Source organism: Mirounga leonina, unplaced genomic scaffold, assembly GCF_011800145.1.
Source record: "Mirounga leonina isolate KUSES-001 unplaced genomic scaffold, KU_Mleo_1.0 Mir_151, whole genome shotgun sequence".
Lineage (NCBI taxonomy): Eukaryota > Metazoa > Chordata > Mammalia > Carnivora > Phocidae > Mirounga > Mirounga leonina.
This window is the reverse complement of record NW_023270377.1, coordinates 13,245,666-13,269,518: the sequence shown is the minus strand read 5'-3', so window position 1 is coordinate 13,269,518 and position 23,853 is coordinate 13,245,666. Positions and strand designations below refer to the sequence as shown.

The 23,853-nt window shown below is 38.1% G+C and overlaps 1 protein-coding gene across 1 annotated transcript; it reads right to left on the bottom strand.

Annotated features, from left to right (window-relative positions):
- Positions 1–4,646: 4,646 nt before the first annotated feature.
- Positions 4,647–14,424, bottom strand: LOC118012634 (putative coiled-coil domain-containing protein 195). The gene is made up of 3 exons (XM_035008331.1): positions 14,163–14,424; positions 9,841–10,093; positions 4,647–4,770 (listed from the first exon to the last, which is right to left on the bottom strand). Exons 1-3 carry the CDS (start codon positions 14,422–14,424, stop codon positions 4,647–4,649), a joined length of 639 nt encoding a protein of 212 aa, XP_034864222.1.
- Positions 14,425–23,853: the final 9,429 nt, after the last annotated feature.

The window sequence follows — 23,853 nt, the reverse complement described above, 5'->3', positions numbered from 1 at the left end:
TCTTTGTGACCAATGAGTACCTTTAGTGTTTTGGGGGGCTTTTTTTCTCTTTACTTTTTGTGTATCTATTATAAGTTTTGTGTTTGTGGTTACCACGAAGTTCTTATTTAACATCCTAAGTAAATAGCAGTCCATATTAATTTTAATGGCCATTTAAGTTCAAATACAGTCTTAAAAAAAAAAAGAAAAACAGAGAATGAAAAAATCTTTTTTCTTTTTCCCCTTCTCTTTCCTTTTTACTCCCTTCTCTACAGTTTATGTATATTTTATTACATTTTACATCTTTTTATTCATATTTTTCTTATGTCTAATTATGGCCATTTCTTTTCCACATTTCTTGTAAGGCTGGTTTACTGGTGATAAACTCCATTGTCTTTTGTTTGTCTGGGAAACTGTTTATCTCTCCTTCAAATATGAGTGATAACATTGCTGGGTAGAGTATTCTTGGTTGTAGGTTTTATTCTTTTCAGCACTTTGAATATGTCATGCTACTCCCTTCTGGCTTGCAAAGTTTTACTGAGAAATCAGCTGATACTATTACAGTGTTTTTCTTGTAGGTAACTTCTGTTTTTCTCTTACTGCTTTTAGGATTCTCTCTTTATCTTTAACCTTTGACATTTTAATTATTATGTACTGTGGTATGGTCCTGTTTGGGTTCATCTTGTTTGGAACTCCCTGTGCTTCTTGGATTTGGATGTCTATTTTCCTCCCTAGGTTAGGAAAGTTTTGCAGTTATTATTTCTTCAAGTAAGTTTTCTACACTTTCTATTTATTCTTCTGAGACCATAATGTGAATGCTCACTTGATGTTGTCCAAGAGATCTCTTAATCTATCCTCATTTTAAAAAATTCTTTCCTCTCTTTTTGCTGTTAAGCTTGTGTGTTTTTATTACCTTGTGTTCCAGATTGCTGATATGTTCTTCTGTGTCCTCTAAGGTACTGTTGATTCCTTCTAGTGTGTTTTTTTAATTTCAGTTACTGTATTCTTCAGCTTTGATTGGTTCTTTTTAATATTTTCTATCTCTTTATTGAAGGTCTCACTGAGTTCTTCCAATCTTTTCTCCAGTCTGGTGAGTATCATTGTGATCATTACTTTAAATTCTTTATCAGGCATATTGCTTATCTCTGTTTCATTTAATTCTTCTACTGAGTTTTTTTTTTTTTTTCTTGTTCTTTCTTTTAGAGCATATTCTTTTGTCTCCCCATTTTGCTTGACTTTCTGTGTTTGTTTCTATGGATTAGGTGAAATGGCTACTTCTCCTAAAGTTGAAGGAGTGGTCTTCTGCATGGTGACCCCTATGCAGACTGTGTGTGCTTGGTGGCTTTTGCTACAGCTTTGGCTGTATGTGCTAGTTACTCTTTTAAATCATGGCTTTTTACAGAGTGAGTCAGAAAAAATCATAAAAGAAAATTATAAAAGGAAAGAAGAAAGAAGAAAAGAAAAAAGGAGAAACAAGGAAGAAGAAAAGTAAAAAAGAGAACAAGAAAAAAGAATACAACCAAAAATAAGAAAATAAAAATAAAGCAAGCTAATATAAATTTTAAAAAAGCAAATAAAACAGGATAAAACAATAAAAAAACCTCACCCCTCCCTCAATCCACAAAACCACAGCTTGTTTTCGGAGCCCCCCCAAAACCACAGCTTGTTTTCGGAGCCCCAGCACCACAGAGCAGCTGGTGTGGGCTTGTGGGCCCTTGGGCTCTTGGAAGTCATGAGCTCACAAAGACTACTGGACTCGCTGGTTATGGTGTGCAGACTCTGCTTCAGTCTAGGCTTTTAAGCTGGGGTGGGAATGTAAACTGTGTTGTTCTCCAGTCCCTCTGACCTAGAGGACTTTCCTGCATCTCCTTCATTGCTTGGCAGAGTTCTAGTGTTGTTTCTTTTACATCTAGCTCCTCTTTTAAACTGTGTTTTTTGTTGTGTTGCTTGTTTTGTTTTTGTTTTTGTTTTCTGTGCCCAAGGACAGAGGAATCTGTTCCCAGGCCCTCAGTACTCTCCTTCCCTACTGCTCTTCACAACATTGGGCTGGGTGTTCCCTTTGTTACCGTGTCTCCATGTCTCTCGCTCTTCTCTTGCCTTTCTCTCTGTCTTTGGCTGTTTGGTAGCTGTTCAGTCAGCCCTCAATTCTTCTTCAGGAGGAATTGTTCTATCAATAGGTGTAATTTGGTTTGTTCCACGGAGAAGCTGAGTTCAGAGTTTTCCTATATTGTCATCTTGAACCCAAATATCAACTGCAGCTCTTTTTGGACAGGGCATGCACAGGTCTGTTCTCCAGAGCCCCTACTCATTTCTGTTACTTGCAGTCCTTAGTAGGCATTTGAGTTCCTGACTTATAGAATTTTGGGGCATAGAAGAAGACAAATATAATTAGAGCATGACTGAGATACACTTCATGTTCTTTGTGGTTCGTTACATTTAAACATCTTCTCAGAAGGTTTACCACAAAACAATACAGTAAGTCAGGGAATAGAAATGGGGCTTTGTTTCTTTAATCTTAATATTAAATACTTTAATATCAAAGTTTAACATTTGATGGTGTTTTTTTACTGGGCAGTGTGAGAATCATGTAGTTGTTAATTCAGTTCAGTTCACAGACATGTATGAAATGCCAATCACATATTAGTCATTGAACTTGGTATTGTGGATAATTTGTCATTATAACTTTGCCAGTTATGACATTGTAATCTGGGTGGTTGTCATTTATTGTTTTTTTTTTTTTAACTGTTTGCAAATGTTTCTTTTAACTGATGTTAACACAAAAGTCTTTATTTTGTAAATAGGCAGAAAATATAATTGTGCATAAACTAAAAACTAAAAATGCCAGGAATCTCATAGGTTACTATCTTAATTATCTATTGAGTGTGTGTCTTTATTCCCAGATGAATGTGCTTTTAAATCTCATTTGTATCTTTCCCCTCTGGTTATAACCTTGCTCTATGGTACATCTGTTATAATGTTGAGAATATTGTTAATCTTTAAATGAATATCATAAATAAAAGAAGCATTTGACCCATTATGTGACTTTTACCTCAGGGTATTCATTGATTCATCCATCTCCCTTCTAGGAGCCTGTCTGTGACTATTAAAACCCTTTCTTAGAAACGGATTGGACCATTCTTACCCTTTCCTTGCTTCACTGCTTCCACTTCAACTTGGCACCAGATTTGGGAGCCCTGGACTATGCTTCTTAGTATTTACAATAGTGAATTGTAAGCATGGCTGTCTAGCAGAAATCAGCTGAGAAAGCTTATTTAAAATGTGAATTTCTGCTTTGCTCCCTGTCTGTCCTCCTACTTCTACAGCCAATTCAGTTGGTCTGGGATGAGACCAAGGAATCTGTATTTTAACATTCTGGCTATTTTAATATATTTGTTTAAAAAGAGTATTGGTATTGGGGTGGAAACAAGGAATTTGCATTTTATTTTTCTTAATATTTATTTATTTATCGGAGAGAGAGAGCAAGTGGGCGGAGGGGTAAAGGGGTAGGGGAGAGAGAGAGAGAATCTCACACAGACTCCCCACTCGGCTTGGAGCCCAGTGCTGGCTCGATCTCGGGACCCTGAGATCATGACCTGAGCCAAAATCAAGAGTCGGAAACCTAACCAACTGAGCCAACTAGATGCCCCAGGAATCTGCATTTTAATGTTCTGAATATTTTATTTATTTTTTTTAGATTTTATTTATTTATCTGACAGAGAGAGAGATAGAGAGAGAGACCAAGCAAACAGAGAGGCAGGCAGAGGGAGAGGGAGAAGCAGACTCCCTGCTGAGCAGGGAGCCTGACATGGGGCCCAATCCCAGGACCCTCGGATCATGACCTGAGCCGAAGGCAGATGCTTAACTGACTGAGCCACCCAGGTGCCCCACTCTGAATATTTTAATATAAGATATTAGTATATAAGATATTAGTTTAAAAAGGGTATTGGTATTTGAATGTGATTGCTATAAACCAGGAGGGGGAGATGTTCTCCTGAAAAGAAGTCCAGGAATTGAGGGAATTCAGAGATTTCCAACCCCTAAGTAATGATCATCTGAACCTTTTTTGCTCTCCTTCCAAGCAGGTTTAACGGTTTTGTCATTGGCCAGCCCACAATTGCTCTGAGCCTACCATGGATGCCATGGGAGTCTGCTGTCTTTGTGCTCCCATGCCTGTGACACAGGATATTAAAAGTTAGTATCAGTGAAATATCAACCAACAATTAACTATAAGGATAATCACTACTACTTCTATACCAGTGATCAAAAACAGAACTTTTTTTTCTAAATTTGTTATAGGTTCATCTGGAAAGTGACACAATGTAAAGAGCAGCATTTCCTGATGGCATAAGGCAGCTACCGAACATTACCATGCAATTTAATTTAATTACATTTAATTGCTCACATGCTGCATAGAGAGACTACAATAGTCACTGTACAGCCATCAACATTAGTATTCGATAACAGCATAAAGTAATTGCTCCCATTTCTTGGCCAAGTCCATTGACAAATCCATTGACAAGTCCATTGACCTGATGCCAAGCATTTTGTGTGTCTTACTGGGCATCTTTCCAGAGCTCTTTGTGGGGCAGGACACTGACCCAGAGAGGCCTCAGTGTTCTCATCTCTTGGGAATCAGCTGTTTCTTAAATTTCATCATCTCACACAGCCTATTCTGCAATGGTACTTAGCTGGTTTGTGGTCTGATTTGGTGAATATTTCAAAGAACTTGAATTTTTGGAATATGAAGACACGTCCATGGGTAACAGGAAACTGACTGCCTTTATCTTGTCTCTAAAGAAAGCAGAATAAGGAGAAGATAAGTAAGACTTTTTAGTGAGCCTTTATATAAAACATTTATTACTTTTTCTAAGTCCCCAAATCTGCCTAAACTATTAAAAGCTCGTTTGAAACATATCATAATATATTTTGTTTAGTTATTCAACAATAATGCAAAAAATAAATTGGAATGGGCCTTTTGATTAAGCCCGATGAAGAGTGCTGATAAAACTAGAATTTAAAACTATTGAGGGAAGATTATTCTCTTGATGTTTAAAGCTAAAGAATATCATATTGTCTCCGGCGAAGGGTCTTTCACATCGGAGCACTTCAGGTGAAACGAAGCAGAAATTTGAGGCAATTATTTTATAATCCAGATCAATCTGCAGTTATAGATTTTGAATTAATGGAATATCCATCACACTTGAACAGTAAAGGGGAGAGAGGAGAGATGGCAGTGACTTGTGTCATCTGAGGGATTAAATTGTTCCATTTTGCCCACTCCTTTTCTCTCCAACAGTGTTATATAGAATCTCGACATAAATTAGGATACATCGCTATCAGGAAAAAGTCAAAAGAATGGTGTTTGAAATTATTGCCTTTTCTCCAATATTGTCCTCTCTCTGTCTCTCTTTGTCTTAGATAAGGCCATCATTTCACTGAGTGGGGGGCATTAAGGGGAACACATCTGCTTCCTCCCTTGGGAGGAAGGCCAGTGGTTCCATATGTTGGGATCAATAAAATAATAACTGCTCTGCCATTTATAAGCACTCACTTGACTATCTCATTTATTCTTCACAAAAACTCTGAGGTAACTGCTATTATGATTCCTTTTTTTTTTTTTTTACAGAAGAATAAACTATGGTACAAAACAGATTAATATCTTTTCTAAGGCCAATGATGCAGTTGAGATTTTAGCCATCAGATTCCAGAGGCTGCCTTCTTAACCATTTTGCTATAAGAAAAGGAAAGGATACAGTTGACCCTTGAACAACGCAGGGGTTAGGGGCACTCAGCCCTGGGGCTGTGGAAAATCTGCGCATAACTTTTGATTCCCTCCAAAGTTTAACTACTCCTAGCCTACTGTTGACTGGGGGCCTTACCAATAACATGAACAGTTGATTAACACATATTTTGTATGTTGTAGGAATTATATACTGTATTCTTACAATAAAATAAACTAGAGAAAAGAAAATGAAAGGCAATCATTAAGAAAATGTTCCTTAAGAAAATCATAAGGAAGAGAAAGGACATTTATAGTACTGTACTGTACTTATTGAAAAAATCCACATATAAGTGGACTGGCGCAGTTCAAACCTGTGTTGTGTTCAAGAGTCAACTGTGTATGTATTTAATGTGTCTGGTTTCTCCTATCTGCAAAATGAATAATATAGCATTTCTAATTAAATTGGTAATTAATTAATTAATTTTTATTAAAAATTAATTTGAGTATAGTTGACACACAATGTTATATTAGTTTCAGGTGGACAACATAGTGATTCAACATTTCTATGCCTCATGCTATGCTCTATATGGATCCTTTCCCCTAATCTTTTCAAGCAGCTGAGCTTTTTTCTTAAAGGCAGAACATTAGATTCCTAAGTTTCTAGTTTCTCAGAAAATTCAGGAAAAATTAAAATTCTATCTCTGGTTTTTGGAGAACATTTGTTCTTAGAAATATTGACATTGGCATAATTCTGTAAAACACTTGGTATAATAATGAAAAGGTTCACAAGCAAATTAGGTACGATGTCTGACTGCTTCGAAAGGCAGTTCAAATAAATTGGTTCTTGATAAATCTTTGTAAAAATTTTTGAAAGCTATTAGAAAGTAAATGAATTTACAAAGAAATTAGAGGACTAATGTAAAGACATGTTACTTTACTAGTTAATCACCGAGGAAGTAAAAGACAAAATTAAAAAGCACTATAACAAATAAATACATGCTTCATTCTTCTCAACAGTTCTCTGCAATCGACTGGATTTTATGCCAACCCAGCTGTTGATTTCAAGCCATTACTGACTTTCTTGTTTTAACACAAACCTGCAATTGGCTCAGTCTTTCCCATTAAAGTAGATTCTAAATTACCAATGGATTGTGTTCTAAGTAGTTTATTCCTTGGCAGCTTGGAATTTGGAAAACATTTTGCTTCAGAAAAATAATACGTTATAAACTTTGGCTAGGCTCCCAAACAATCACAGAAAATAATATGAATTGAAATGGGAAAATTAATAATACTGTATGTCTCAGCATTATAGGTCTGTGAGAATGTAATGGCTTAAGTGTAAAAAATAAAACATTATGATATGTGCACTGCACAATTTCAAAATAGGCAGACACAGACTGGAAAGATAGATGTGCATCAAAATCTGTATGGTGGTTATTCAGACAGTGAAGTTATGGAAGATTTTCCTTTTTATACTTTTTTACTTTGAATATTGCATTTATACTTTGTAATTTGCAATTTTCTTTTTATAATGAATATTTATTTCCTTTATATAACTGGATATGTATATCTGCTTCTGGATATATATATATATATATGTATATGTGTACATATATATAATTTTTCAAAACAAAGGACATTCCTTCTTATGATGAATATTTAGTGCCTATATATATATATATATAGTGCATATATATATGCATTTTAAACAAAAGACACATCTCTGCCTTTCTTCCCTCTTCCCTCTTTGAAAACACATGGCCATTGGCACACAATGATTGGGTGTACAATTTTTGTTTCCATATCCCACATCTGCTCTGCCAATAAATCTTATGAGCTCCATCTTCAAAGTATATCCAGAAACCACACCCATCATTACTACCCTTGGCCAAGAAATGATCATCTCCTGCCTAGATCATTTTTTTTTTTTTTAGCCTTAACCTTGGTCTTTTTATTTTCTGCATTGTTTTCCTACAGTCTTTCTAAAGCAGGACTCCCAACATGATCTTTTATCTTTGTTTTTTTTAACGAGAAGAGTATGTTACGTACCCAGTTCACTTGGGATAAATCCAGAATCATTGGAGGGGAGTGGAAGGTCACCCATGCTTTGCCTTCATCTTCCCCCGCTCTCTTGCTTGCTCACTCTGTTCCAGTCACACCAGCCTCCTTTCCCTTCCTCAAATACTGGTCATGCGCCCCTCAGCATCTCTTATATTTGCTGTCCTCTGTTCTTGGAAAGTTTTTCCCACCCAGAAATCCTCAGAATGCTTTCCCTTTTTACTCAGAGGTATTTCCTAGCCATGATATATACAATTTCAGCAATGCTTGCCCCTCTAACCCTTCCTTTTCCCTTTTAATTGGTTTAAAGTTCTCTTTCATACCTATCACCATCTAACATAAATGATACACTTTTATGTATTGTCCTATTTATGGATTATCATGTTACAAAGGAACATGCTCCCCATGGGCAGGGACTTTTGACAATTTTTTTTTTATTTTTTATTTTGCTGTATCCTCATGGCCTAGAATTCTGCCCAGCACGTGACACGCCTCCAGGATTATTTGTTGAACGAATGAATGAATGTAATGAAGGTATGAAAAAAAAATAGATCAAAAGGATAGAAACGAAACTCATGATAACACTTGCCCTTTGGCAGGACCAGGGAAGAGAGATATAGGATCTTTCTCTCTGTTAGTAACATTTTTTCTCCTTTTATATATAAAAATATCTGAAGAAAATGTGACAAAATTCTTGCACAGTTGTTTCTGAATATTTTTGCTTTTTAAAACTTTCCGAAAGACATTTTTTACTAGCTTTCCAATAATTACAGGACAAAGCACACACTCGTGAGCGTTGCCCGGAAGGCCTCTTAGGATGGCTTGTGCTCCCTCCTTCACCCTCATTCACTTGACTACTTTGGTTTTCCCCACAGTCATGCTTCCTTCTGTCTTCTTGTCTTTTCTGCGCTGCCTGAGGTTATCTTTCCATTTTTCTCTGCCTGACTACATGCAGCTGTCCTTCATGACTCAGGCTGCTCTCTCTGTTCCTATAATAGAACTTTCTATGAGTGAATCACAATTTTCATCCTGTCTTGTAAAATCCAAATGAAACTGGCTCAGCCTTTGTGTCCTGCATCCTGTGGGAGGTCCTGCGCTCTTTCCAATATTGATGAGAATCCCTGCAGGCCTATCACTGGTTATGTCTCGATTTGATTTCCTGTCACTGCTGAACTTGATGACTCCTTTATTCTGTCCGCACCCCATTTGTCCCATTTTCTCTTCTTCATGAGAACCCAGGCCTCTTTTCTCCTCGAAGGAGACAAATGTGTAGAGACTCTCCTTAGAAAGTCAGGGCTTAACTGGGAATTGGAAGGTAGGGGTGCAGCGTGTGGGAGAGGGGATGTCATGCTCTAGCCTTGTAGAGGGGATAAGTTAGACTTGATAGTGACAGTTTTGCTCTGAGAGGGCCCTTGGCTCTACCCATTCCTAGGGTCACTGTCTAACCTTCTTCTTAAAGACTCCTTGCCCGTCTCTCAAATGTTTTCTCAAATCTCTCTTTCTCTCAGGCTGCCCTTACCTCCCTAAACACCAGCTCCTGGATTTTGAAGAACAAGTTCATTTTCTCTTTGCTTTGTCTCTTGGCCCTCTCGAGTTACGCCTTTTTTATACCGCCCAAAACCCATTCGGTCACTTCCCCCACAAGAACAGTCCTCTCTCAGGACTTCTGTGTTCAGTTCCTAAAATAAGTGTGTCTTTTCCCTGAGAAGCACTTTGTTAGAGTGATCAGTTCACTGGTGTGTCTTTGTCACTGAATGAAAGTTTCGAACATAACGTTTTGCTTTTGCTGAATCTTGTATCACTGGTGGTCAGCTCAGAGTACAGTCATTGGTGCTTGATGAGTAAGGGCAGCCTGATGAAGTGTTCTGCTCACAGAGGCATCTGTTAGAGTGCCATATGACCTCAAAAAAAATTTCTTTTGATCCCCTAAAAGAACATAAGTGAGACGGAAATTATTGTGGCCTAAGAGCCTATTTGGTTTTGTTTCTTCCCCTAGGTAGGACCTTGCTTATCCAAGGGAACGCCTGAGTACCCATCACAGCATGTGTCTATAACCTGGTTTGAGGCAGATGGTACATTACCTGGTTACATTACCAAAAACATGCTCAGGAGAAGCTCTTTGGTTACAACTAGGGCTGGTCAAAGAATCTGCTGCAAACATCTCTTCTTTATTGTCTTGCTTCTTAATTGAAGAACATGCCAGTGATTTAACTCTTCCCTGAGCTTCTAGAATTCCACTCTTTGGGTGTCTTTCCCTAGCCTTCCAGGGATCATTTGTAGCAAATGAGTGAATTGGCGAGGAAATGGAATAGCGTCTAACAATCATGACGTTGCCTGTGTAGGAGACATGAAATTTAAGTTTATGAAAGTTCTACCTTTCATGATGTCCACAAATGGCAAATTATATTAATAGTACTTCATTAAAATGAACTAAACAAAACTATTGCTTTTGATTCTTTTTTTTTTTTTCACATAAACTAGTCACTGATTTATTTGACAAATAATTGAGTGCCAGTCACGTGTCAGGCACTTTTTTATGAGGTAGAGATGGGGACACATACGAAACTCTTGCCTGCATAGAGCTTACCTTCTTGTGTGCAGACAGATGATAAACAAACCTTATGTGATAAAATACTTGAGAAGTCAAGTTAGACTGATAAAGACCAGGGGATAGAGACAGATGAGGGAGAGGTCTGGAAGCTATATAAATAGTGTGGTTGGCGAGAACTTCGTGAGGATGCAGCATTAGAACAGAGACCTGGGCATGTAGAAATAATAAAACAATACTTTAAAATGGGAAGAACATGGATATTCTGGAGATGCCAATGCTGGACAGCTTTTCTCTCTCCTTCTAGAAGATTGTAGAAGAACCTGTTCATTATAGACCCTCATTACCTGAATGGCCACAAATAATTGAACTAGCTGCTGTTAACTGGCCTACACTTGTGTGTCTTCACCTTGGTTGGGATAGTCGCTATGAGGAAGCCTGTTGATTGAGAGACGAAAGCACAGGAGGTCTGTGGAAAGAAGCAAAGGGTCGTTGCATGGAAAACTGGAGTGTTCCTGAGAGAGATGGAGAGATTTATGACCTTGTTTCTGAGGGCTTTCAATTCAATTTCTGTCTATAAGTGTCTTCCAATAAACTCTTTTCTTGACGTGAATCAAGTCTTCTCTGTTCTTGTAACTCAGGCACTTTGATTAAAAGAGCTTTATTTTAGGGAGTTTAGTTTGTCTGAATCCCTGTGACACTGTACTAATGTTGACCACACATCCAGTTCTTACCCAGGGGGCGAAGAAGCCTGACTTCATGGGTTGGTTTTTCATTTTCTGGAGCACTTAAGAAATGTTTGCCGAATCTTTTATCTTTCTGGTCACAGCTCTGGCATGAACTAGCATGGATGTTTAAGAAAGGCCTGCATCATGTTTGGGTTTTAAGAGTGCTAGAAGCACAATTATTTCTTAAGTTTGCTGCCCACAGCTGCCGAATGCGGATAGCAGATTATTAAAGCCATTGCAAAACGTGGAGGCTGCCTTGGCTTTTTATGGTTTGGAAGAGCAGAAGATCAGCTTTTAGGCAAGAGTTTGGAGCAGAGGGAAGTGTTTTAAGTTCAAATCTCTCTGAAGTGATTATAACTGCATGCAAATGCTGTTTCTAAATTATCTTTAAACACTACTTTGGCCATGATCTCTCTCTCTCTCTCTGTATATATATGTATGTGTGTAGATATATATATATCTATCTCCCCAAGCAGCTGTGTTCCTGGGCTGTAGCATTGCTCTGTGCCCTCAGGTGAATGATGGGTAGGCTTCTCCACTCGTAAAATCTCATTTTGTCTCACCACACATATCACACAATCAACCAAAAGCTTTAATTCCAAGTGATTCTCTTCCAGGTCCTCTTTAATTGTTCCCTTTCTTAAAGAGACTCACATTTCTGATCTCATATTGTCCCTTCTCAAAGAATAGGTTTATATTCTTCTGTTGTCAAAGGATGGGGCAAGATGCTTAACCTCTGGGCCTTATATCCTCAACTGTAAAATAAGGAGATGATCTCAAAAGTCCCTCTCTAGCGGCAAATGTCTATGATTCAGTTTTAAGTATGAACGTCAATGGATATTGGCAATGTCTTATTAAAACTGTTGATAAAAAACTTATGCCAAGGTCAAATAACATTTTTCTGGCATATCCAATGATATTAAGGTAACTATTCCCAAGTGACTCCTGTTGAGTCTTACTTGTGTTTTCTCGTTTAGTGCTCTCAACAGCCAGAGGAGACAGATTTGATCACTATCTCCATTTTACAGATGAGGCGAGTGATCGTGAAAGCATGTTACATTCATAGGATCACAGAACTTTACAGTTAGAATAGGCCTGGGAAAGCATCTCATCTAATCCATTCATTTTTACATGAGGATGCTAAGGTCAGGAATTTTCTATGTCCTACTCAGCATTGACCAACTATTACAAAACTGGGACTGCAACCCAGTGTTCTCATGTTCAGGCCAATGTTCTTCATACTTATGTCACTTACTTTAGTAATAGTACATCACACATAAAACATAGATAAATACATGTAAAGTAACTTAACTGGGCTTCCAAGCACAAATTTAAATCATGTCTCTTTCTGTGTTTAACTAGTAACAACTAAAAAGAGTTCCCCCAATTTTACCAGTTTCTCACTCGTCATTTTTAAACTTAGTGCTAACATTCTTATTGGGAGTTACCATCCATATGCTGAAGAAGTATGATATCAATTGTGTGTTTAGCTCTTATTAATAGTCTAAACTCTCCTAAGCTTGATGGCATTCAGGCCCTGGGAGCTTAAAGGGTAATACTCTTTGTTCTTTGAATGGTGTAATTGTTGTTGTAAAATAGCCACAAGATATACTAAGACTCAACTTATTTTTTTATTAGAATAGCATCATAGAAAATATATTTGATGGAGTGTCATCTACCTTTGGAGTAAGGCAATGGTTTTCAACTGGAGGAAATTTTGTCCTTCAGGCAACATTTGGAATGTCTGAAGACAGTTTTGATGGTCATGACTGGAGGGTGAGAGGCACGTACTCCTGGCATTTGGTATTGAGAAGCCAGAAAAGCTGCTAAACATCCTACAATATCCAAGACAGACCCATATAAATACAGAGCTTGTTAGTACAAAACGTCCAAGATTGCAGAGGTTGAGGAACTTTAGGGTAAGGATGTATTACAAATATCCATATTTTTCTTTTCTTTTCTTTTCTTTTTTTTTTTTTTAACCAGGAGAAAGTCTAACCTCCTTGTCAATTACTCTTTTAGTTTTATTAAATAACCAGCAGACAGAACTACTGAGATCCAGAGTTGCACTTGACAAAAACGGAAAAAGTCCTGATTGAAATCTCTTCCCAGCTTTGGAATGTAGGGCATGCTAGAGAGAGACCTCTTGAACAGAGAAAAACAGCTGGCAAATAAGACATGTTCCCCTGCCAAGCTGTTCAGAACCTCTAAAAGGCATTGCCTGAAGCCTTTGACAGGATTAAGAGATTTGAGTATTTAATTACGTACATCAATTTTATTTGAATATGCTCGTGTAAGCAAGCACTGATCATTTAAATGCAGAACGTAGTTTTCGCCCTGCTGATTTCTGATTTCTTGTACTCTTCACAGTCAAAATACTTTTCCCATAAAAGGTGAGTTGATTTTTAGAATGTATCAGACACTGACCCTGTGTCTTGAAATCTTGTATAGAAGATTGAATTATGGGCAACACAGATTCACACAAGGCAGGAAGTTTCTTTGTAAAACATGGGTAAGAAACAACATCTGCCATTTGTTGTATGCTTGCCAGGTGTTAAATTAAGCACTTAGTCTATTATTGCAGTGAGAAACGTACTATAACCATGTGAGGTAAGTACTCTAACACTTTCAGATGTAGAAAACAAAGGTGAAAGATTTCTCCTGAGTATCTCTCAGTCAAGTGGATAATGAATGACAAATCACTTGCAACTATATTTGTGTGACTGTAATAACCATACCCTGAACTTTATGCAATTTTATAACTTAATAAGTGAGCATGGTATTTGACACATACCCATTCAGTGTTCTCTGATGTGACATTTAAATGCTTGAGGTCCAGAAGGAAAAAAACACATTGTTTTTCATGTGACTGATTTTCACAAACCTGCCATTCCTACCTTTCCAGGAAGATCTGGAAATAGTTTTTGATGTTGCTAAACTATGTTGCTTGAAGATGCTTACAATTTTTTCCCTAGGGATTTAAATGTAATCTACCAGGAGAAAAAGGATGGAACTCACCACTGCCAATGCCAACTTCTGCAGCTATGTGAGAAGCAAAATAAACCTAATGTTTAGGAGAACTTTGCAAAGATGGGCACAGCCCAGAAGAGCTAAGGACATTCGGTACCTTGATGTTCATGCACAGCTGGTGCCGCATCAATGGAAACACCACCGTGAAGGATTGCTGGAGATTTTTCAGATGCTTTTTTGAGGTTACCAAGGTCTGTGACTTCCTCTTCCCTTTCATCTCCTGATTCTCCACCAGGACCCAGGGTTCTCTGACTACTTGAAGTCAGCTTCATCCGGAGGACTTGATTCTCTTTCTCCAACTTGTTGATCTGTGCCTGCATTTCCTGGATAATTCCTATGAACTGGATGTTAGCTTCCATTTGCCCCTTCTCGGGTGGCTCTGGTTTGCTCCTCTGAGGAAGCAGGTCACCTTTTGTTCTTGAACCAAATGCATAGTCTACTCAGCAGGACTGGTCGACCCCACCCATAAACCTTCCTGAACAATAGATGTCACTCTTCTCTGGGCCGTCTTTCAGCACCTGGGGAGTTAGACTGTCAGGGAAGTAAAGGATCTCCATGACTTATTCATTCTGGGGTTTGTTTTTCAGGACAGAGCTTTCCTTTGTATCTTTCATTTCATATCAATCCACAGTTCTAGAATATTGCTTTGTGTCTGAAGAGAAGAGAGCATTCCAAAAATTTCCAGGGAGGAATAGAGTTTCTTGTTTCTGTCATGAACTCACCTCATTCCTACCAACCACTCAGTTTTCTCTCTGTTACTACTTCTGGAATCAAATGTTTTATAGAATCACCAACTGTCATTAGTACTTGAAAACTGGCACCTAAGAATTATGCCTTGTCTTTTCTATAAGTATGTCATAATTCTGTACTTTGGGGCTAAATTATTAATCTTGACACTTGTTGATTGAGGGTAACAGCAATCAGAGGGGACATATGATTGCAGTGAGGTTATTATAAAAGATAATTATACCTAAATCCCTCAAGATAAGGTCAAGGATCATACAATCACTTTTCAGTATCTTGTAAGCATTTTTGCTATTATTTGGTTTTAGAATGTTTGCTTGGGCAAAGGTTGCCCGGTGATATTTTGGGAAGGTAAGAAGATATAGGTTGAATATTAATCTTGAATGAGAAGGACATGGAACAATTAACAGCTTTCATTACCTATTTCCTGAAGAGGTTTCTTTGATGGGAATCAAAAGTATGAATCTTAAAGAGCATATGCTCTGATAGCAGTATCTATTTGGAAATTCAATTAATGTTTAAAGATAGGCACTTCTGCAATAAGGTAAAAATGATTAGAAAATTCTTCATGGTAATAGTTTTCCCTGCACATTCATTTCCTTCTGTTTTCTGTATATATTGATTTTTTTTTTTTTGCCTAGCTAAATAAATATTTGTTGATTGATCCAAGGCTGCAGTATGAAGGAGTTATTGGAGAAAGTCTTATTCCCTTTTTATGTATACACATTTTTATATATATTTAAATCTTGGGTTGTGCTTATTAAAAAATCAGTCTAAAAATAATAAGGCTGTTTATACTACTTCTATTTGTATTTAAATGAATTTCAGTAAACATTTCTGTGCCAGGCACTCTGCAAGCTGTAGCGATGGGCTGTGGAAATACGGAATTTGGATTTTAAAGGTTATCAGTCGAACCACCTATCAGATGTTCTAATCTGTTCCAAAGCATCTCAGTAATGGATTATTGACCCTATATTTGAGTATTTCCCCTTTAGGAGGATCCCCTTCCTACGAAGGTAAGCTATTTACTTCTTAACTAAAATTATCCACAATGAGCAAAAATTGGCCTCTATATAGTTTGTTTCTCATTCTTCTCTTTGGAGAGGTTATGTAACACATCCAATCCTTGTTTTAATGAAAATTCTTGTTCCATCATGTTCTAATGAGTGTTTATTCTCCAGAATAAACATCCCCAATTCCTTCAGCTGTTTGTGATCTAATGTGGGATCAAGGGCCTTAAGTCCATCATAGACACTCTTTCAAACATGTTTCCATTTGTTGATAAGCCTCTTGAATTAGGATGTCAGGCCTAAATGCATTCTCCTGAAGGATCGGAATAACCCAGAGTACACCGCTCTAGCTTCTGTAAAGTGGTTTTGGAAAAAATTCCATGAAAGTGGGAAGTAAAAATCATTTTTGGAATTACATCCAGCACAACAGAACAAGACATAAAAATAACTTGTATAACTGTTGGAAATGACAAGATAGCTATCATTATTTACAGACAATTTGATTGTATATCTAGAGAGTTCAAGGAAAATAATCAAAAATTTTATTTTGTAATTTACCCTATGTTGCAAAATAAACATTTAAAAATCAATAGTCTTCCTAAAAACCATTAATAACTGTATAGAAAAAAATTATTGAGAAGTATTCTGCTGCCAATAGGTCCCTATATATAAAAATTCAGAAATGATCTTTTAAAAAGTTTGTAAAATTTATAATGAAGAAAAATCTAGCATTTTACAGACATAGAGAACTTGAGACAATAGAGATTATGATCCCGGTGAGAGGATTATATATTTTAAAGAAGTCTTAATTTATTTCTAATTTATAGATTTAATGGAAGCCCAATCAAAATCTCTGTGGGACTTAAAAAAAAAAAGAAATTGATGAACCCATTCTAAGGATCATCTGGAGACAATAGTTTTGAAGTATGTGAAAATAAAGACTATTTGTTGGGTCCTTGCCTTATTAAATTTTTCAATATAGTCTGAAGTTCTAAAAGCAAAAACAGTGAACATCAGTGAATTTGCAGACAGGAAGTTACAGACAATTCCTAGAAGAAACACAAATGGGAAAAAATGTAAAAAAAGCCCAACATCACTAGTAATTTTATAAATTAAAACAGTGAAATACTTTTTTTTTTTTTGTAGGGGCCTAACAAGTTAGCAAAGATTTTGAAAAGTGAATAAAATTAATGCAAAACTATTAATAATTTTTTATTGACACTTACCAACTGAGAATACTTATTGATAGGTTTCTTTTTGATAAACAATTTAACAGTAAGTGATAAGGATATTTTAAAAGTTTTTAACTGTTGACTTTTAAATTCTACCTTCTAGACTCTACCTAAGAAAGTAATTACATTTAAAGATTTTATAAAAGGATGCTTCTTGCACACTAATAGCAAAACCTTGGAAATATCTAAATGTTCAACAAAGGAGAACAAATAAATAAAATATGGAATAGTCATAAAACAGAATAGTATACTGAACCTGAAAACGTTGAGTGAAAAAGTAACATATCCAACTGTATATAGAGTAAAATCAATACCATATAAAATGGATTGGAAACACCCCAAAAGGAAAATGATTCCTATTTCTGGTAAGATTTTGGATGATTTTTATTTATCCCTGTATGCTATTTGAATTAAAAAAATATATAGTTACATGAAAGACTTCCATAAGGAAAAAATTAAGTAATGAAAGGAAAATAGAAATATGAAAGAAATTTAATAAAATGAACCAACATCACATTTTCTTGGGATTTTTTTTTTTTTTTAATTTTTGATTAAGTCAAATGGCTGTAAGAACTGGACTTTCCCTCACCAAACTAGTTTTGGTCTTTAATAGTTGTCACTAATTTTGAAATTTGATATATGAGTGAAAGCTATCTAGAATTGGTACCTTTTTATGTAAATGCTAGGACTGGTGGTTCTATAATTATTTGTGATTTATTTTCAAGTAATAATCCAGGCAGTAAATTGGCTTGAGGATCCAGTCTGAAGAATGGCAGAGCAGGTGATTGTTGGCGTGTGGAAAAGCTATGGCCACCACCACCATGACTCCTTGATGGGGTTTTTGATCTTTCTCTTGAACTAGGAAAATCAAGACTCTGGGCCTTATTTCTAGAGCAGGAGTCCTCAGACCCATCAGCATCACCTGGGAGTGCTTGCTTAAAATGCAGGTCTACCGGTCCAACCCTATACCTGTTGTAGACTCTCCTGCAGTAAACTTGGTAAATTGTGTCATAAGAAGCTTCCTGGGAGCAATTATAAAGTTTCTGGTAGCCACATTTAAAAAGTAAAAGAAACAGATTAAATTAACGTTAATATGTTTTATTTAACACAACAGATCCGGAATATTACCATTTCAATATGCAAATAAATATTCAAGTTGCTAGTGAGATATTTTACATGGTGTTGCTCTTGCTAAGTCTTTAAAATCAAATGTGCATTTTACACCTATAGCCCATCATAATTCAGACACTAAATTTTCATTGGAAGTATTTGATCTGTATTCAGATTTATAAAATTGGTATTTGAAAAAGTGGATTTGCACACCCAAGTAGATCCAAACATACTTAAACGCACTTGGGTATCAGTCAGTCCTCTGCACAGTAGACTCCAGTGGTCCTCCAGTGCAGTGGGAATAAAGGGCAACTTCCCACAGTGGCGCCCAAGGTCTTAGCCCTTTGGTCTTTGGTTCTGCCCTGATTTCATCTGCCACTCTCTTTGCTCCAACACTCTAATCCAGCCTGGTCACCCTGGCCTTCTAGGTTCCATAAACACTCCAGACACATTCCTGCCTCAGGACCCTGGTCTCGCTGTCCCCGTGATTGAGAGGGCTTCTCCCCAGATATGCACATAGTTAATTCCCTCATCTTCCATATCAGCTAATAAACCACTCCCCTCCAGCTTCCAGCATGAGTCCCCATGGTGGGAATGCTGTAGATCTGTGGCTTTTCCTACATCTGAGGGCAAAGTTTAGGAAAGGAGATGAGCTGCATTAGGATGTCTGCTTTCCAGACAACAGAGTTGGCGCCGAGTACTTTCCTTCGATCCTCCTTGAGTAAATGATGACACAGCATGTCTTTTTTTCTGGACATAAAATCATGCCTTGCTAGAATATGGTGCGTAGGGCTGACGTGGCTTCCTTAATCTGTCAGTGACAGTGGATGAGCAAGGTCAGATTAGAACTCATTACCACTAGACCACACGTCCTATGTGGAGACACCCGATTGCCTTCCCCTCTAAGACATAAAAGAAAATGTCACTTATGTGAAATCCTATGTCTCACTTTTCAGGCAGGCATATATCCTGCTGTTATACATTATTTAAACAGTGGCTGAGAAATTCTACTTTTGCAGGATCTGCTGAGAATTCACCTTGACCTTGAACTTGATATGTAGCTATTGTCAGAGTGATTTCCCAGTGACTGGAAGCATCTGGTGTTGCAATGAGCCCAGACTCAGGAGCCGATTTGACAGTCTGCCATCTCCCCGTTGTTTTGACGTTTGAGTACCGCATAGTGGTAGAGTAACCATGTGGAAAGGAAGGAGGAGATGAGAAGTTTCTGATGGGCACAGCATCCATAAAATGCTGATAAGTCTCTGAGAGGGATGTTTGTGAGCATGAGGAGACTGCCATGGAGACCCGTATGGGAAGGAACATTCACCATCTGACAGGAGACTGCTGACCTGTGGTGGGTCTCTAATGAGCATAAGAATTTCAGGGTTTCCCTGAGACTGGCATGTGTGCAAAGAATTTGCACTGATATAATGGACAGGGTGAAATCATGGGTCCTAAGGTCCTAACTTCTGCTCTGTCACTAACTCATTATTAAATCTTATTCACAAAATATGGGCATTGCAGAAATTATAACTCAAATGCCTTACACAGAGAGGCAGGTAAAGTCAATGAATGAGGATGCCAAGTTCAGCAACTACTCATCTCCAGACATTGTTGCCATGAAGGAATGCTGTGCTCTAGTTCGTTGGACTTTCCCCAAAAAGCTGGGAATCCAGATTTTATATGAGAGCTCCACATTTTTAAAGCTGGACAACTAATTCAACCTTTCAAATATACCGTGAAGCCCCAACAAAACGCATTAGAGGGAATGAATAGATTCTCTCGGTTCCCAATGTGTGCAAACAAAGTCCTTCCTTTTTCCCATGAGAAATTAAGGACAAGAAAAGTAATATAGCTGTCCAAGATCAACTTGCTTTAACAAACGTTTACTGAGCACCAGGTGTAAGCCTCCAGGCAAGATAACCTGTAAAGATCTTTACTAGATAAAATTTCACTATAAGACCAAGCCATTCCTTTTTTTTTTTTTTTTTTTTTTTTCCCTGAGCCTGTATTTATACCTGTAAATGAAACAGAGAGAATTATCTCCACAGGTAACTGTGAAGAGCAAATGACTTTGTAATAAGTGCTTTGAAATGAATTAGTTTCAAATAAGTGTTAGTTGAATAACATCAAATGTTGAAATTAAAAATTGCTGGTTGATCCTTCTTTTTGCCATCCAGCATCAGCCTTGCAGGGAGAGGGCTTTGGAGGTGAGGAGGGGGATGGGAAGGCAGAGGAGAGGAAGGGAAGAGAGTCTGGTCTGCTGCAAGCTTTGCAAGCTTTATGCAAGCTTCATACCTCTGTCACCGTCAGCAAGTTATTCCTTTCTGCTGAGCCACGATATTTTTACTTTCTGAAAATCCCCTTGTCACTTATGGGTCACTTGGGAGGAATCGACATCTTTACTGTATGAAGTCTTTATTATGATGTTTATTCAGATCCCCTTTTAAGTACTTCCATGGGGTTTCTTAGTTCTATCCATTGGAGTCTTGCATTTATTTTATTATGCAATACTTGCATTATCGTGTAGCTCTAAGTATTTTGTCATTTCTATTGTTACCATCCCATGCATTCACTCAAGAAATATTTACTTACTACTTATCATGTGCCAAGCCCTGCGCAAAGCACTGGACGTTTGCTAAAACACAAGACGAACGCGACTCCCTACCTGAGTGGAATTTATATTCTAATCAGGCCGAGAGCAAAGAAACACGATAAATAGGCCAACTGTAAAGCACATTAGAAGGCATGTGGCTATGGAGAAAAATAGAGCAGGGGGAAGGCACACGGAATGCCACGTGAGGGCAGTGAGAGTTCGATTTTAAATTCATTTTAAACGCTGAGCAGCTAGGGAAGGTGTCACTGGGAAGGTGACCTGAGGAAGGGAGGGAGAACACTGATGAGAAAGTAGCGTGTCTGGCATAGTGAGTGGAAAGAACACAGGCAATGACAGCCGTATTCCTGCCGTATGTGCCGGCATCACAGAGCCTAGTGCTGTGGGAACAGATGGGAAATGGGAGAAAGTTCTAGAAAGAGGCAGGAAGGTAAAGGGGGAGACAGTGGGCTACTGTGAGGACTTCGGGTTACTTTTCCAAATGATAAATTTATGAACCCCAAATTATTGATATATTTGGACTCATTTCTACTTAATTCTCTACTTGCAATTCTTTTTTCCCTTGGCCTCCTTTTCTTCCTTTACCTCTGTCATCAGATGGCTTAATAAAAGTCCTTTATATCGCACAGACAGAAAAGAACACAGCCTCCGAAAGCACAGTCTCTGGGGTTGAGTTCTGGCTTCCCCACTTTTTAGCAGTAGGACCCTGGGTCAGTCACTTCTCTGTGCCCTCGGCTGCCTACCTGGGAGAAATGGTGACTAGAAGCATGGCTCTGGTCCCCTCTCGTGGCTGGTTGTGAGGGTGGCGTGGGGCACTTGAGCAGTGGCTAGTGCATAGCAAGTCCTCAAAACCTGTTTGTTATTCTTCTGCTGGTTTGAGAGCTACGTATTGGTTGTATTTCTATTCCTTTAACATGTATATACACTGTTAATTTTTGAACACACATATTTTTTAATAACGTGGAAAGTTATTTGATATTTCTTCCTCTTCTTGACCACCACAAAACCTAACATTCTTTACCCTCCCCTTAAACTTTTCTTATTTGTGATTGTTATTTAGAATTTGGTTTCAAAAAACATGCTTTTTTTGGCCGTCATCAGATTACTAAGTTTAGCAATATATTGTGATTCTTTTCTGGACTTGTCCTGTGTTTTCCCTGGGTTCCTCTTTCTTCTTGATTTAGTGCATTTTTTTTTCACCAGTTTTTTTTTTTTTTTTTTTTTTTTAATGAGGGTCTTTGGGCATTTGAACTCTGCTTTTATAACTAGATAGGCTTTTATTTTGTTTTAACTTGTGAATAAGGTTTTAGCGGGATATAAAATTCTGTAATACCTATAAGGCTTCCTGAAAGTTCTCAGACCTCATTGGACATCCCACTGACTTTTTAAAAAAAATGCCATCTATCAACTACAAGATCACGAAATGGTTCTGAGCACTGTAGTGGAGAGAGGCAGGTGTAAGGATGTCAATATCCAGGATTTCTCCAGTTGTGTTTCCACTTCGTTTCTGTGTTGGTTGTTGTTGATGGAATCAGATAGTGTAAACATTGTAGCTTGGGTAACACCCTTCCTCCTATGAAGGAATATGGGCAGTATTTGTTCTCTGTGTTGATTCACCTTTTATTTCTCCAGTAACATTGCGCTTTTGAAAGTATCTGTATTTGTATGGACCCTGAATAAAAGAAATTTATATGTTCAGAAGAAAAAAGATAGTATTTTGAATACATAATTTGATTGCCTTTTGGCCTCTTCTGCTAGTAAATATGCTGTAAATTTAATTCTCATTCCTCTGTAAGTAATTTTTCTATTTACCCTGGCAATGTGTACATGGCCTTTATAATCCTTGGTTTTCTATGTTTCACTATTTTTATCACTACTTATCCTGCTTCTGATTCATAGTGACTTCTGATCTGTTCGCAGGTCTGTTGCTAGGAGTAAATAAAATAACCAGGCCCCTGCTTACCTCTCACTGTTCATCTTCATGTCACCCTTCCCTCACTCACCACATTCCCACTACACAGACCTTTCTTAGATGTCTAAAGGTCCTCCACTCTTAGAGTCTTGACCCATCTTATTGGTTTTGGCCTGAAAACTCCCTTCTACATCTCCTGAAGCCTCCTATTTACCCTTCATGTCCCAGGTTAAGTACCCCTTCCTTGGAGATGCCTACTCTGAATCCCCTGACCAGCTTAGAGACCTGAGCACATTCTCTCAGGGAGCTCCACACACTTCCCCTGGAGCTTGTGTCAAAATACTAAGAAAAAAATTATTCCTTGTATATCTGCCTCTTCCTCTATATTCTAAGCTCCATGAAGACGGGGGCTGGGCTTAACATCTTCCCACAGCTCCCCAGTACCGGACTTGTGGCAGAGTCTTGTGCTTCCCAGAAGCAGATGTCAAGACAGGGTTAGACATGCAAGAGATTGCTTAGGGGAAATGCTGTGAAGGATAAAGGGGAGAGGGGGCAGAAACCGGTAGAGAGAATCAGGGAGAAGGGGAAAGGAAGGGTTGAATAGGAAGAGTGTCAGACTGCAGCACCATTTTGAGAAAATCTGGACCAGGCCAGTGTGAGGTTCTCAAGCAAAAGTTGCTCCTTACAGAAATCCTGTACTGGGCAAGAATCTCCAGCACTGGTCCCCCCGCAACCCCGCCGCCGCTGGGCTCAGCATTGACTGGGAACAGTCCAGAGAAGTGGAGCTTGGACATGTTTGCCACAGCAGATCTGGAGCTGTGGCAGCTCAGCTGGGAGTGCCAGGCAACAATGCTCCCACAAAAGGTTCTCTCGAGGGAGGTCCGGGAGGGTCCTTCCACGGGCTCCAGGCCGGTATGGTTTCTGGCAGGGATCGAACGGTGGCTCCCTCAAATCAATGTCTACGTCTCAATGCCTGAACCCTGTGAATGTGACCTTATTTGGACAAAGGGTCTTTACTGATACAATTACAATAATGAAGGATCCTAAGATGTGATTGACAGCTGCATGAGGCTGATGACTGCTGGGTCGGGTGGTACAGACATAGAACGTATCCATCATCCTGCGAGATCCTTCAACAATGCGGCTCTTGATTATGCTGTTTATAC